The sequence below is a fragment of the Bipolaris maydis genome (assembly GCF_028858645.1).
Source record: "Bipolaris maydis strain C4 unplaced genomic scaffold PSV08scaffold_6, whole genome shotgun sequence".
In the NCBI taxonomy this organism is placed as follows: domain Eukaryota; kingdom Fungi; phylum Ascomycota; class Dothideomycetes; order Pleosporales; family Pleosporaceae; genus Bipolaris; species Bipolaris maydis.
Window position 1 is genome coordinate 583,009 of NW_027093862.1, and position 13,158 is coordinate 596,166.

The window sequence follows — 13,158 nt, forward strand, 5'->3', positions numbered from 1 at the left end:
TGCTGAATGGTTGGAGCCCATGGCACTGATTTGATTTCTTTCTCTATCGACCATATGACTCGGATCCTACTTGTGGCCCCCTCGAATGCTCTATTAGTGGCCCCTCTCTGCTATGGTCATATCGAGGGTACTATATATCGCGTAAATAATCCAGTCTGTCAACACAGATGTCGCGCAAGAAGAACAATAAAACACTGTTCTCTGTAAATGGTAAACTGCTCAGGAAAGGAGGAGACCAGGCAGTGAAAAGGAAAAGTGAAGAGGGAAACCTGGTCAAGGCATGCCCAGTAGTTTCTCTTCGCGCCTTATACGCCATATGCGCCGTGAAATAATCTTTCCATACTCTGTGCCATATCGCTTTCTGCTTTGATGCTTTATCTGGTATGCCGATGACTTTTGCTTCCTCATGTCAGGTCGTGTACACACACTCTTTACCGTCCGATCTTGGGGACGTCTTGGTTGATACGGTCGAGGGCCTGGAGCAGGTTGGTTAGCTTATGATTCACTACATTTGTTAGGGACATAGGGAAATTCGTACTTCAAGCATGACTACGGCATTTCCACGAATAACAACCATACCGATGCGCACCTTTTCGCCACCAGCCTTTTCCTCAAGCGCTTCGTCAAGCACAATGTTTAGGTAGACCTGCGCGGTGTGAGCTTTGTTTGGTGAGATCGGGGGGGGATGCGGAATGAGCTTACGTCGTATCCACGGAGAATACCCATGACTTTGCGACTGCCGTTCAACTGCACGAGGACGCGCTTCTCCAGGTACTATGGCTGGGTCAGTAAGAGTGGATTTGGAGACAGCAATTCGAAGCTTACCTTCTTCAACTCGGGCTGTGCTTGAGGCATGTTGGAAGCGGTGGTAAAGCGAAGAGAGATTGGTTGTTTTGTAGGCGGTAACTGGGCGTTTAGGTGACTACGCTCGTGTCGGTTGTGGGTAAACTGGAGTCGCGCGTGGTGTTCGACAAGCAAGAGCAAGTGCTACACATGGTGGGAGAGCTCTGGGGCTTTTTGCGGAGGGCCCGTGCACAGGCACCACCGCCGACATGTGAGCGCGACAGCCAGTCTTCCTCTACAAACTCCCCACGGACTCGAAGTAATTAGAAGAGCGTTGGGAAATAACAGAGAATCACCAAACATGAAACGATCTAGTTCTACGCGTGTGGCGCGCAAGATTGGCAGCTACGATGACGACGAGTCCGCCGATAGCACCAACAGCTCGCAGAGCGAAGTCCAGAAGCCTACAGGTTAGTTGTAACTTCTTCGCAATTGCCAGCCTTTCTGACGTTGGGGAAAATCGCAGCGAACCTTTCCACGCCCACGTGAAAAAGCTGGCAAAGGCTCTGTGCTAACTAAGCCTTGTAGTCGTCAAGCGGCCTGCGCTTGGTAAAGCAAAGAAGCGCTCTTCTCTACGCATGTCGTTTGGTGCTGGCGACGAGGCGAACAATGGCGAGGAATCGAGCGATTCAGCGGTTGTAACTCCAAAAAAGGCGAACCTCAGTCGCATAGCGTTGGAGAAGAGCGCACAACTACGGGCCCAGTCACCACTCGTATCGGAATCTGCGAAGCCTACCGAATACAGCAAGGATTATATTGCTGAACTAAGAAACTCGACGCCGTCAACACCCAGAGACCTCAAGATATCTGCCGAAGAAGAGGAGGAGATTCGCGAGCTGGATATTGCAGCAAAGTTTGGGCCCGTCGCGTCGCTCGAGACGACGTCATCTGCAATTCCTACCGAAGCAGAGATACGGGAAAAGAAAGCGCGGAGGCGACGCTTAGCACACGAGGAGAACGCATATGACGACGAAGATGCAGCCTGGGCATCCGATGACCAAGGAGAAGACGAATTCAGACAACACAGAGACAAGATTTCCCTTCGACCCAAGGACAAATGGGGAGAAAGCCGCCTAGTCCACGACGACGAAGACATCGCCGAAGGCTTCGACGACTACGTAGAAGACGGCAAGATAGCCCTTGGTCGCAAGTCGGAAAAGGAAGCCCAGCGACGACGGCGCGCCGAAATGGCCGAACTCATCAACGACGCAGAGGGCTCATCCGGAGACGACGGCTCAGGCGACTCGGATGAAGACCGCAACGTCGCATTCGCCGCAGCCCAAGCCCGCGCGGGTCGCTACGGCCAAAAAGTAGACGAAGACGACGACGGCACCAGAACGCCTCCTCGCATCACGCCTCTACCAGATCTAAACGACATCCTCCAGGGCCTCACCATCGACATGGAGGCCCGCAAGCAAAGAAAAGCACTGCTCCTCCAGAAAATGCAAGATCTCAAAGACGACAAAGTCAGAATCGAAGAACGCAAAAAGTATCTACAGGAACAACTCCAAAAGACGGGCGAGGAATACGAAAAACTGCGCCAGGAATCGGGGTTGCCGGCCTTACCAGCTAGTACTTTGGAAGGAGGAGGTGGTGGTGGTAGGTTGATTACAGAAAGAGGGTTGGATAGTCTGGGGACTACGCCGCTGGGTGGCACGCCGCTGGCTAATCGATCGAGCGAGGAGTCTGATTGAGTAGCGTTGGTTGTTTTGAATTGAATATAGAAAAAAAAAGAGTGACCTTTCTGGGTCGTGTCATCATACATTATTTCTCCATCTCCTTCCATGCTCCGTGACGCCTCATAAATCCCATCCAATATTTTTGTATACAAAAAAAGAACCTCTTTCTCCCACCAAAATGTAATCATCCCCTCCACTCTTCCCTCAAATCTTTCTTATTCTTACAACCCTCCCCCCTTCCTCCCCCTTCCTAAATCCTTTCTTCCTCCCCCTTTTTTGTAACGCCCTCTCACTTCGTTTCGTTTCGTTTCGTTCAGCGCTTTTATTTATTCTCGTCCAACTCCCTCCACACCTTCTGGATCCTCTCCCTCTTTTCCTTGGCCGCCTCGCGATTCTGGCGCGTGCGCTCAAGCCGGATGCCGCGCAGACACATGTTGACTTTGTGCTTGGCGTCGGTGCAATTGCCCGTTACTTTCCAGAGGAAGCCGTGGGCGTGGCATTCTTCGAGGGCGGCGACGACGTCGGCGCAGTCTGGGGTTGGGGTCGCGGGTTAGCTGGGGGGGGAGGGGGTGTGTTTGGGGAGAAGGGAGGGAGGGGAAGTTACTTTTTTGGACTTCTTCGGTGTGGAGGTGGGGGTGCATGGTTGGGCGAGGTGGGATTGGGGTGTCGCGAAAGGCGGGGAGAGTGTTTGGTTGGGTGTACTGTATGGGTGCAAGTGGTGGGAAGTGGAGGTTTGGTCGAGAGTGGTAGGTGTAGTTTGAACCAATCCGATCTCTGGCTTCTTGGACGAATCGCACGACATCTCAGCGTAGTACCCTAACGTTAACAACGTACGTCCGAGCGCGTCTTTCTTTGGCCTTTGCGCTTGCAACGTCGGTTTCGATCAACAACGCTTGCTTAATTTCTCACGGTCAGATTAGCCATACGCAGATTGGCGTATCCGTCTGCAAGTAGACTTTCATCCGCGTGGCTGTGAGTGCACTGCATTGGCCATTGCACGATCTTTTTTCTCTCATTCTTTCTCCCGAGTTCCCCGCAACCCAGAGTTGGCGTCTCTCACCCGCCACCCAAGTTCGCCATGGCGTCTCAAGCACAGCTGAAGAAGCAACAAGGTATATCTTTCTCTCTCCGTTTTTTAAAGGGTTGATTTCAAGTAAGCTAACACGAGGGCAGAGCTACAAACAACGTACCAGAATTACAAAAACACGCTGCAAACCATTGCATCCAAAATCGGGGATATTGAGCAAGAATCCGAAGAGCACAAGTAAGTTTTCCATGATTTGCATAGCGTGCTCAAACTTCAGTCACCTGCCCCTTCTCAATCACACCGCTTCTTCGGTGACTCGGCGTCTCCAACACCCCCTCCTTTGAGGAGATTGTCTATTCTTTACAGAAATGAGCAGGATGCCTGGATTGTGTCATGGAGTCAATGAGAATCATTAACTGATGTATACTAGACTCGTACTCGAGACGCTGCAGCCGCTTTCGGGAGACCGGAAATGCTTCCGCATGATCAACGGCGTCTTGACTGAGCGGACGGTCAAGGAGGTGGTGCCTATTCTGCAGACTAACTCGGAGGGGCTGAAGAAGGCGCTAGACGAGCTAGTCAAGCAGTACAAGTCGAAGCAGGATGAGATGGAAAAGTGGAAGGTACGTGTGTCTGATGTGTGAGAACGAGAGTTGCATATGACGACTGAGTCAATGATCTGGGGCTGGGAACGGACAGCTGACTTTGCCACTACAGAAGAAGAACAACATTCAGGTTGTTCAGCAGCCTGGGCAGTAGAATGGTGTCCGGATCATGCGGCACCCCTTTGACAGGGAGGGTACACGACGTATGCTTGGTTCCACATGGAATACTACCAGCATTAAGGCGGCAGAATCTCGGCCACCAGAGTCAGAACAGACGCAGTCAGGCCATGACGGAAGAATGAAAAGTGTTCCGGTTCTGGGAGCAAGGCCACAGTGTGTAGAGAGTGACTCGATGATGAGATGTTAGTACAGCATGTCACGATGTGACAGCATAGCTTTCCCCACAGCAATTCAAGAAGTACCCATAAGGGTATATGTATATAACCCCCGTACTATAGCTTCGGCAATGATGTGTGTGTGTGTAAAACTTGGAATGCAATGGGGGGGAGCCAGGCACAGCATGGCTGGGCAGTGCAATGGTCGATGACATGGATAGTCGTGTGCCCCCACATACCACATGGACTACCCACTGGTTTTATGTATGCAGGCATGATTTGACGAATGAAAAAGAACCGAACAAAGAGGGAGCGTGGGCTTGGAGGCCAAGTTTGCAACCGACCAGCACGTGCTCCCCACTCTAGGCGGGCCTTCTGCACGATGAGCTGTCGAGTTGGCTTTCAGTCGAGCCGACGCACCGATCTACGACCATGGTACCATGACCGTGGACACGTAGCTCATAGGGTACCGGCAGAGCTGGCTGCAAGGAGAAGGCGAACGGTGAGGTTCAGAGGCCGTTTGCGGCTAGGGGGGTGGACGTCATCTAGCGGCGGGCAATAGTGAAGCTGATAGCAAGGCTGTACTTACATGCAACCGAGCCCAACAAGAGAGATCGAGGGATTGACGTCTGCATGTGGCCGGGACTGTGCTGAGGATAAGGCGTGATTGTGGGAAAAGCAATGCTGGGGGTGGAGCAGACGTGGCGTGGTGGTGTGTATAGGTGCGTGGGAGAGGACACTGGTCTGATTTGTGCTCTAGTGACAAGAGCATGTTTGCACCTGGGGAGAAAGAGAGGGAAGAGCAAAGTGGAGTCCGGGCATGTGGAATGGGGAAAAAGAGGGACTTGCAACGTGGGATAGCGTAGGGCTGTCGAATAAAAGGTGGTGGCATGGCTTGCATAGAGGATCGCCGACTAGCGCCTGGGTGTTGCAGCTGTGCTTGTGACGACAGGCCCGAGGACGGCATGGTGATGGTGATGGCGAGGCTTGCCGGCCGTAGCCCGTGGCCCTGGACTGGGCCGAGACGGGTCGGGATGAAGCCGAGTGAGGCAGCGGCAGTTGGAGGCAGGCGATGGAGAGGACAGAATGGCTCGGGGCGGGCCGAGGATGGTGGGCGCAGGCGCACTGATGGCGGGAGTGGTAGCAGCAGCAGTAGCAGTAGCAAGTAGAGTAGAGCATGACATGGCCATGGCAATGCACCGTCTCTCCGCACGCTACTCTGGCCAACGTCCAAGCTTAGCCGCGCCGCCCCCATCTCGGGCGCTCAGAGCTTCGCACCCCATCTCATCTCCTCGCGCTCCTATTGGCAGGCGCGTCCCCAGCTGCTTCTCACCTCCGTTCGCGACCAAGGCGTACAGCTGCCGCAATCCATTGACTCGACCCGAATCACGGCCCTTTGCTCCAACTGGACCTTCTCCCCCACCGACTGCTTGCATCCCGTCCCACCGCCAATCCATCGCCACGGGGGACCGCCATCGTCGCACCGACTATCAGGCCGCCGCCGCAAGGCACACACACACACACGACTCCGCCGTCTCTCTTGCCGCCCCTCGGTCTACGTGTAAGTCAGCCTGTGTCTGTCGGTCTGCGTGCCTGTCTACGTGTGAGAGAAGGAGAGAGAAGGAAGGAGAGAGCCAGCAGGAGAAGGAGCGACCAGCCCGTCTGGGTCGCACCTGCCTGGCCCGTCGCCCACGGCCCGTCGCGCCTTCCTCGTCTGCTTGTCGATGGCTGACTGATGACCGACCGACTGACTGACTCCAGGCAGTTCGCGTGCCGTCGAGCCTCTCCACTCGGTCGCCGCCACCGTCGTAGCACGTCGTCAGCAACAGCAGTAGCAGCGGCAGCTTCCCAGCCTCCAAGCTCCCAAGCTACCTGCGCCTGCACCTGCTGCATGCCACTAACCGTTTCCCTTGCTCACCACCCTCGTTACACCAGTGACCCCCAGCCTGCATACTCGGCCGCCAACTCGCCCCATCTTCTCTCCCAGTGACGTGGTCGCCAACGAAATAGTCGCCAGCGCATACGCTTGCCGACCGCGCAACCGCTAATATGTCGGCCTCTCCCCCAAAGCAGGAGGGCGTGGAACCAGTCCAGTCGCCTGACGAAGAACAGCCCATGGGCCGGAACACAGAAGAGAACACAGCTCAGATAGGTTACGAGTTCGAAGTCAAGGAGCAAGACCGATGGCTTCCTATCGCCAATGGTACGTCCATTTCCCCAATGCCCTTTTTTTCCCCGCCCTTGGCCATGTTTGCGCGCCCGTCACTTCTTTGGTCTGCACGCCGACGGATTGCTCAAACGCGCGCAATCGCTCTCTGCATGTCCCCAGACTCTCTCTCCATTCGCGCGTGCCTGCGTCGAATCGCCTAAATCCGCACTTTGCTCCAGCCACTCAGCTGCGCGCTGTGCCTGGAATTTGGCCGACGTGCAGCCTGCGCCATGTCGTCGTCTTCTCCACCCTCGTCGTCGTCCCCGCTGCAAGCAACGCCAAAGAATGCAAACACAACCCAAAGTGCCGCTTCAGATGCTAACATTCGTAACTTTGCTCCAGTCGCCCGTATCATGAAGATGGCTCTACCCGAAAACGCCAAAATTGCAAAGGAGGCAAAGGAATGCATGCAGGAATGCGTCAGCGAGTTCATTTCCTTCATCACAAGCGAGGGTAAGTCTATTTGCCTCCTATTTGAACCTCCCCAAGTACCAGTCGGTAATCATGTTTGCAGCCTCCGAAAAGTGTCAGCAGGAGAAGCGCAAGACGGTCAATGGAGAGGATATTCTCTTCGCCATGACCTCCCTTGGCTTCGAAAACTACTCCGAAGCTCTCAAGATCTACCTTTCCAGGTACCGCGAAGTAAGCTACCCCTTTTTTCCTTCTAGCCCTCTCACTCTTCTTTTGTTGCCTATTGTTTGGCGAAAACGTTTATCTGAACTATTGGTATTGATTGGTGGTACGAGACCCTCCTCGCAAATCAGAACAAGCCACCCACTGGGCAGTTTGCAGCCGGGTCCGGCGGGCCCAACGCAGGCGGGTCAGAGAACCAACAGCATGTACTGAGCGGCGATTCCGAAATGGGCGACGACTCGACTGCCTTTGGCTATCCCGTCCACAATGGAAACGGAACCGAGTACTAGTTGCGCCGAGCTCTGGTAATCGCAGTGCAAAAGATGGAAGAAGAGGAAGCCATCGTCCAGGAAAGACATGGGAAAAGCTGCTGGATCACCAGAAAACGAGCGACTTACGAACAAGTTACTTGCCAAGAATTCATGAAGAGATGGGATTGAGAACATGTTTGTTGAAATCAGATTGTTCAAACTGCCGGAGCATCTGTTGTGGGGTTATAATGCGTGAGAACAGAATACCTGTTGTGTCGACAAGATGTCACCTTGACGTCTTGTCCCAGGACTCTGTACGGATAGGATGGACAGAGAAGGGCACACGTGGACGGTTCGGATACCTTTTGTCTTCTTACACGCTGGATTACTATTGGTCTAGATTTTATCTTTTGCTCACACGGGCCGACCGACACTCGTTATGCGACTGGGAATCAAACACATTAAAAATCGCTTTGCCAATGCTGCAGCCACTTGAGTATTCACTGTGATACCATTGTAGTGCGAAGAATCCTACGGACGGCTATACCCTGATGTCGACGCACCTTGCCTTCGAGCTATCAGTCGACTTAATGGTATGTCATCTTCCTGCTCATCATAAAACTCCACGTCCTCATCCACGCCAAAGTCCTTTAGCCGCTCACCCTCGGCATTGCGCCATGCAGCCTCTCCTTCCCGTCCCTTTTCGCCATACTTCTTCTCAGACTCTTCCTCTTCTTCCTGAGCGTCATCACTAGCATCATCTCCGTACGTATATCCTCCGTCGTCGTCACGAGTATTGCCATATTCTGCTTCTTCTTCTTCATCCTCCACCACCCTTTGCTGCGCCTGTCCCCCATACCCCCTCCTCCTCAACGCATCCTCCGCCTGCCTCGCCTTGAAAGCCTTGATCGTCTCCTCAGCACTCATCTCCGGCGCCTCCGCAAACTGAAACGCACCCACATTCACCGCTTTGGCATTCCTCCTGTACGCGCGATCGGGGTCTGGCGGCGGCCACACCGTACCTGGACTCTCGAACCCATTCGTCTCAAACGCCAGACCACTGGCCAGACTCGGCGTTGCATCAAACGGATTCAACCACGCGATCGGATTAGCAGAATTCATGCCCTGCACGATATTCGCCCAGATGCCAATGTCATAGGGAAATTCCTGTTTGCGGATGCGAATCTGCTGCGTACCGTCAGGCGAGGGCAGGTAGCCTCCGTGTTGGCGGGCGCGACGCAGCAGCGTTCTGTGGCGTTCAATCTCCCAGCCTTCGATGGTCGTGGTGTTGACGGCTAGGCACCAGACGTTGCGTAGGAAGAGGATGCCGAGGATGAAGAGCGTGAGGCTGTTTACCATGAGGATGGTGAAGAGGTGGGCGAGCTGGAAGGGGCTTGGGCCCATTGAGGATGGCATGTCGAGGTTTGACCAGAGGTAGGAGAGGCGGGTGAAGATGAAGGTTTCGAGGAGGGAGAGGCCGACGGTGGTGTAGAAGAGGAAGCGGATGAAGTGGGGGAAGGTGGTGTGGCTGACGCAGTTGTTTGTCCAGGGGCAGTGGTGGTCCATTTTGGGAATGCATCTGGGAAGGTGGTTAGCTGTGCTGTTGGTGAGATTGATATGATGGAAGGGTGATAGATTCCTTGTTACTCCAAAACTTCATCATATCTTCATCGAATCTTCCATGACCTTTTGGCTTAGACAAGCGTCTAGCCACGAAGCCTTTGCCTCCATATATATATCTCTCTTAACACGGACATAAACATATTAAAAATCAACCTACCTCTTACATTCCTTACAGTGATGCGCCCTCGGCGGCTTCGCAGCCTCACACCGAAAACACCACTTCCTACTCTTCCCCACTACATCTTCCGCTTCATTCCCCGTTCCTTCCTTACCCTCCGCCTTCACCGCACCCCCAACATTCCAATCCTTCGGTATCGTCCCCGGATCTACAAACACACTCTGCGTATATGTAATAAAAATAAGCACTAAAATAACATTGGCTGCGATAATCTCGTTCTTGCTCAATGGCGCGGGCTCGAGCTGCATCAGCAGGTACTGCGAGGGGTACCCAAGAAACAGTATCAACGCATAGACTGCGGGTACCGCGAGTTGGGAGAGTTCCATCTTAGTGACAACATCCGATGGAGAAAAAAAAACCGGGATAGAAAGATGGGAAATACAAGAGCGGAAATGGGGCGGGTTAAAGGAATGTTTCTTTACAAAGTCACGCTTAGAGGGTTTCGTGTTACAGGGTAGATCGCGAAAGCACGTGATTTTTTTGGCAGCCGGGGCCCTCCAAAAGAGCAAGTTGGACTTACTTCATCCGACCCAACGAAACTAACTGACCGCCATCCATACACACCATCTCACCGCCTTCAAACTGGATACCCTGGATTCCCTAAGCAGACAATTCTGACCCTGCGCAATTGCGCAAAGCTAGATGCAATGGCGTCAACGTGGCCTTTTTTGCTGCTCATCCCGACAGTCATCTTGATACACCTCTATGTATCGCCGTACACAAAAGTCGAGGAGTCATTTAATATCCAAGCCGTCCATGATATCCTTGTTCACGGTATTCCGACAGAGAACGTAGACCAGTTTCTGACTGCGAATTACGACCATGTTTCTTTTCCGGGGAGCGTGCCCAGGACGTTTGCGGGTGCGGCGGTGCTGAGCGGGTTGAGCAGGCCGTTTGTGGGGTTTGTGAAGGATTGGGAGTATGTGCAGATGCTTGGTGAGTTTTTACTTCAAAAAAAAATCCTTTGTGTGGGGCTTGTAAAAGGGGGAGGGCTGACGGTGAGGGGGTTAGTTAGGGCGGTGCTTGGGTTGCTTAATGCGGCGGCACTGATTGCGTTTGGGAGGAGTGTGCAGAGGGCTTTTGGGACTGCGGCAGGGATTTGGTATGCGTTGTTTCAGGCAAGTCAGTTTCATGCTATTTATTATGCTTCGAGGACGCTGCCGAATATGTTTGCTTTCATCTTTAGTAAGTTTGCGGAATGCTTGTCGAAGTGGTTGTTGGCTCATGGTTACAGGCAATATGGCATTGCGAAGTCTAGTTCTCGCGTGTAATTCGCCCAGTACTTCTTCGAGTGTCTCGGGACACTACCGGTTGAGTTTGTATCTGCTCACTATTGCTGGAGTTGTGTTCCGGTCTGAACTGGCTATCCTGGTCGCCACTATCACTGTGTATCTGTTTCTCACTCGCAAGATATCGATCGTCAGCGTCATCATTCCAGCCGGCATTGGAGGTCTCATCGTCGGTCTTATCTGTACAGTACCTCTGGACTCTTTCTTTTGGCAATCATTTCCCCTGTGGCCTGAGTGGACAGGTTTCTACTACAACACTATCCAAGGAAACTCGGCTAATTGGGGTGTCTCGCCATGGTATTTCTACTTTGCAAATGCACTGCCGCGACTCATGCTTAACCCTATAACCTACCTGGTCTGCATACCCATTGCTGTTTCGAACCCTGCAAGCCAAAGACGAAGCCTTGACCTACTCATCCCTCTACTCAGCTTTGTGGCGATATACAGCTTTCTTCCCCACAAAGAATGGCGTTTTATTCTCTACGTAATACCAGGATTGACGGCAGTAGCGGCGGATGGAGCAGCCTGGGTTTGGACTCGACGATCTAAGTCTATCATATATGCTTTCCTCAGCTTGGCTCTTGTAGGATCAGTCTTCGTGTCATTTGCTGCATCCACAGCCATCCTGGGTATTTCTAGTCTCAATTACCCCGGAGGAGAGGCTCTACACGATTTACACAAACGGATGGATCACCCGCACGATAAACACTTTAACGTATATTTTGACAACCTTGCGTGTCAAACAGGCGTTACACGTTTCCTGGAGAGCCACAGAGGCCCGCAGACAGTACTCGATGTTCTCGAAGAGCAAAATGTCCTGCAAAGCCGAACATGGGCCTATGACAAGACTGAGGATCCGAGCGCGCTATTGGATCCAATGTTCTGGACAAAATTTGATTATGTTCTTACCGAGAAGCCGGAGAGGATAATTGGAGCTTGGACTATTAAACATGTGGTGTACGGCTTCGGGGGGGTCAGGCTTCTGAAGCCAGGGGAGGAGAGCAAAGATGAATCCGAGCCTATGTACGAGGGGAACGGACCAACTGCTGATGTGCAAGTTGACTGGACTTCCAAAGTTGGAGCAGAATGGTATCGATTGGAAGGGCGATTGAGAAACAATTTGTTGAGGGGTTACTGGCCCATGATATGGATGCAGCCAAAGATCTATATTCTGGAGAACAGTATGAATCCGCCAACAAACATATAGATATACGGTCGTAATTTCAAAAAAAGAGATACATACCGCAGTACACGAAGCTTTGGGTGAAAGTGTCAAGCACGTCCAAGGACCCTTACGTACCCAACTTCTCACACGTACCCCGCCACGCTTGCTCTGCCCCACCAAGCTCTCTCCTTCGCGTCAACCCCAAAACTCTCTGCACCCCACCAGATACATTGTCAGCGCATAGAATAGCCGGCAGTTTGGCTGTTGGTACAATCACCATGTCTGACGATACAGTACCAAAACAAGTCATTTACTGCGGAGGTATGTAGATATTGCTGCGGGTAGCTTCCCTACTCATCTACTAACAAGAAGCAGTATGCAGTCTACCACCTGAAGTAGGTATGACACTGAGACGCGTCGATACCGAACTCAATAGTAATCCGAACCCCATTTAGTACTGCGAGTTTGGCGGCACAACAAAGAAGTGTGAAGAATGGCTTGCAGAAGCGCACCCAGACCTTCATGCCAAGTTGTACTCGGCAGGTATGTGCTGCTCAACTTCTGGGATGCGCTTGGTTGGCGCAATGAATTATAGCACGACAAATCATCTAACACTTCCTCTAGAGGCGCTACAGCAGAACATGGCCTCGCTCTCTGTCGATGCCCAAAAACGCGCGGAAAAGGATGCACAGAAGAAAGCCGCCAAAGCTGCGACCGCTGAGGCGCGAGCAGCCGAGACACGCGCATCCTCCAAGATTCTCATCAAGCGTATCGAGCGTAACAAGCGAAAATACGTGACTGCTGTTCAAGGACTTGAAGCATTCGGTCTCGACATCAAGAAGGTGGCCAAGGACTTTGGCAAGAAATTCGCGACTGGCTCAAGTGTGACCAAGATTCCCGGTGGCGGCGAGGAAATCACGGTACAGGGAGATTTGAGCGAGGATATACTTGAATTCTTGGTAGACAAGTATGATGAGGTGCCGGAGGACAATGTGGAGTTAGTCGAGGATAAGAAGAAGAAGAAGGCTGAGGGAGCTTGAATACTTTGGGTACAAAGTGCAGGTATGGAGAGACCAGAATATGGGATACCTGAAAGGCGTACAAAATGCGCATTTCAGCATGTGTATTGGAGTTGGTTGGTGAGAAATTGGAGATGCAGAATATGAAAGGCATGGGTCTCGTGAGCTGGGACAAACCAAACTGTAGAAGCAGTAACTATAGAATCAATGATAGTACCATTGTTTAACAAAAAAACGTCAGATTAGGCAGAAAAATCATATCAGCGATCAGAGACATGCAGAAAGAGGATATGGTCTGCCTA

General features: G+C 52.4%; 8 protein-coding genes across 8 annotated transcripts; 5 read left to right on the forward strand and 3 right to left on the reverse strand.

The window, feature by feature from the left end:
- Nucleotides 1-10: 10 nt before the first annotated feature.
- Nucleotides 11-969, reverse strand: PSV08DRAFT_292482 (uncharacterized protein). Its single transcript, XM_014225825.2, has 4 exons — nt 826-969; nt 703-774; nt 539-646; nt 11-476 (listed from the first exon to the last, which is right to left on the reverse strand). The coding sequence occupies exons 1-4, from the start codon at nt 853-855 to the stop codon at nt 432-434; spliced, it is 255 nt and encodes an 84-aa protein (XP_014081300.1). The 5' UTR covers nt 856-969; the 3' UTR covers nt 11-431.
- A 175-nt stretch (nt 970-1,144) lies between these two features.
- PSV08DRAFT_201184 (nineteen complex-related protein 2-domain-containing protein) lies at nt 1,145-2,715 on the forward strand (the record flags this gene model as incomplete). Its single annotated transcript, XM_014225826.1, has 2 exons — nt 1,145-1,253; nt 1,372-2,715. 2 exons carry the CDS (start codon nt 1,145-1,147, stop codon nt 2,535-2,537), a joined length of 1,275 nt encoding a protein of 424 aa, XP_014081301.1. The 3' UTR covers nt 2,538-2,715.
- A 129-nt stretch (nt 2,716-2,844) lies between these two features.
- PSV08DRAFT_361673 (cytochrome c oxidase biogenesis protein Cmc1-like protein) lies at nt 2,845-3,225 on the reverse strand (the record flags this gene model as incomplete). Its single annotated transcript, XM_014225827.1, has 2 exons — nt 3,127-3,225; nt 2,845-3,053 (listed from the first exon to the last, which is right to left on the reverse strand). The coding sequence occupies exons 1-2, from the start codon at nt 3,161-3,163 to the stop codon at nt 2,845-2,847; spliced, it is 246 nt and encodes an 81-aa protein (XP_014081302.1). The 5' UTR covers nt 3,164-3,225.
- Nucleotides 3,226-3,346: 121 nt separating this feature from the next.
- PSV08DRAFT_292485 (Prefoldin beta-like protein) lies at nt 3,347-4,635 on the forward strand. The gene is made up of 4 exons (XM_014225828.1): nt 3,347-3,634; nt 3,696-3,786; nt 3,980-4,172; nt 4,267-4,635. The coding sequence occupies exons 1-4, from the start codon at nt 3,601-3,603 to the stop codon at nt 4,306-4,308; spliced, it is 360 nt and encodes a 119-aa protein (XP_014081303.1). The 5' UTR covers nt 3,347-3,600; the 3' UTR covers nt 4,309-4,635.
- A 1,874-nt stretch (nt 4,636-6,509) lies between these two features.
- PSV08DRAFT_292504 (histone-fold-containing protein) lies at nt 6,510-7,720 on the forward strand. Its single transcript, XM_014225830.2, has 4 exons — nt 6,510-6,692; nt 7,041-7,151; nt 7,213-7,340; nt 7,445-7,720. The coding sequence occupies exons 1-4, from the start codon at nt 6,539-6,541 to the stop codon at nt 7,619-7,621; spliced, it is 570 nt and encodes a 189-aa protein (XP_014081305.1). The 5' UTR covers nt 6,510-6,538; the 3' UTR covers nt 7,622-7,720.
- Nucleotides 7,721-8,113: 393 nt separating this feature from the next.
- PSV08DRAFT_409315 (DHHC palmitoyltransferase-domain-containing protein) lies at nt 8,114-9,709 on the reverse strand (the record flags this gene model as incomplete). The annotated part of the gene is made up of 2 exons (XM_014225832.1): nt 8,114-9,161; nt 9,363-9,709. 2 exons carry the CDS (start codon nt 9,707-9,709, stop codon nt 8,114-8,116), a joined length of 1,395 nt encoding a protein of 464 aa, XP_014081307.1.
- A 307-nt stretch (nt 9,710-10,016) lies between these two features.
- PSV08DRAFT_201197 (glycosyltransferase family 22 protein) lies at nt 10,017-11,937 on the forward strand. The gene is made up of 3 exons (XM_014225833.2): nt 10,017-10,319; nt 10,395-10,568; nt 10,618-11,937. The coding sequence occupies exons 1-3, from the start codon at nt 10,031-10,033 to the stop codon at nt 11,877-11,879; spliced, it is 1,725 nt and encodes a 574-aa protein (XP_014081308.2). The 5' UTR covers nt 10,017-10,030; the 3' UTR covers nt 11,880-11,937.
- A 71-nt stretch (nt 11,938-12,008) lies between these two features.
- Nucleotides 12,009-13,086, forward strand: PSV08DRAFT_201200 (translation initiation factor SUI1). Its single transcript, XM_066092026.1, has 4 exons — nt 12,009-12,158; nt 12,207-12,232; nt 12,293-12,380; nt 12,462-13,086. Exons 1-4 carry the CDS (start codon nt 12,116-12,118, stop codon nt 12,875-12,877), a joined length of 573 nt encoding a protein of 190 aa, XP_065949193.1. The 5' UTR covers nt 12,009-12,115; the 3' UTR covers nt 12,878-13,086.
- Nucleotides 13,087-13,158: the final 72 nt, after the last annotated feature.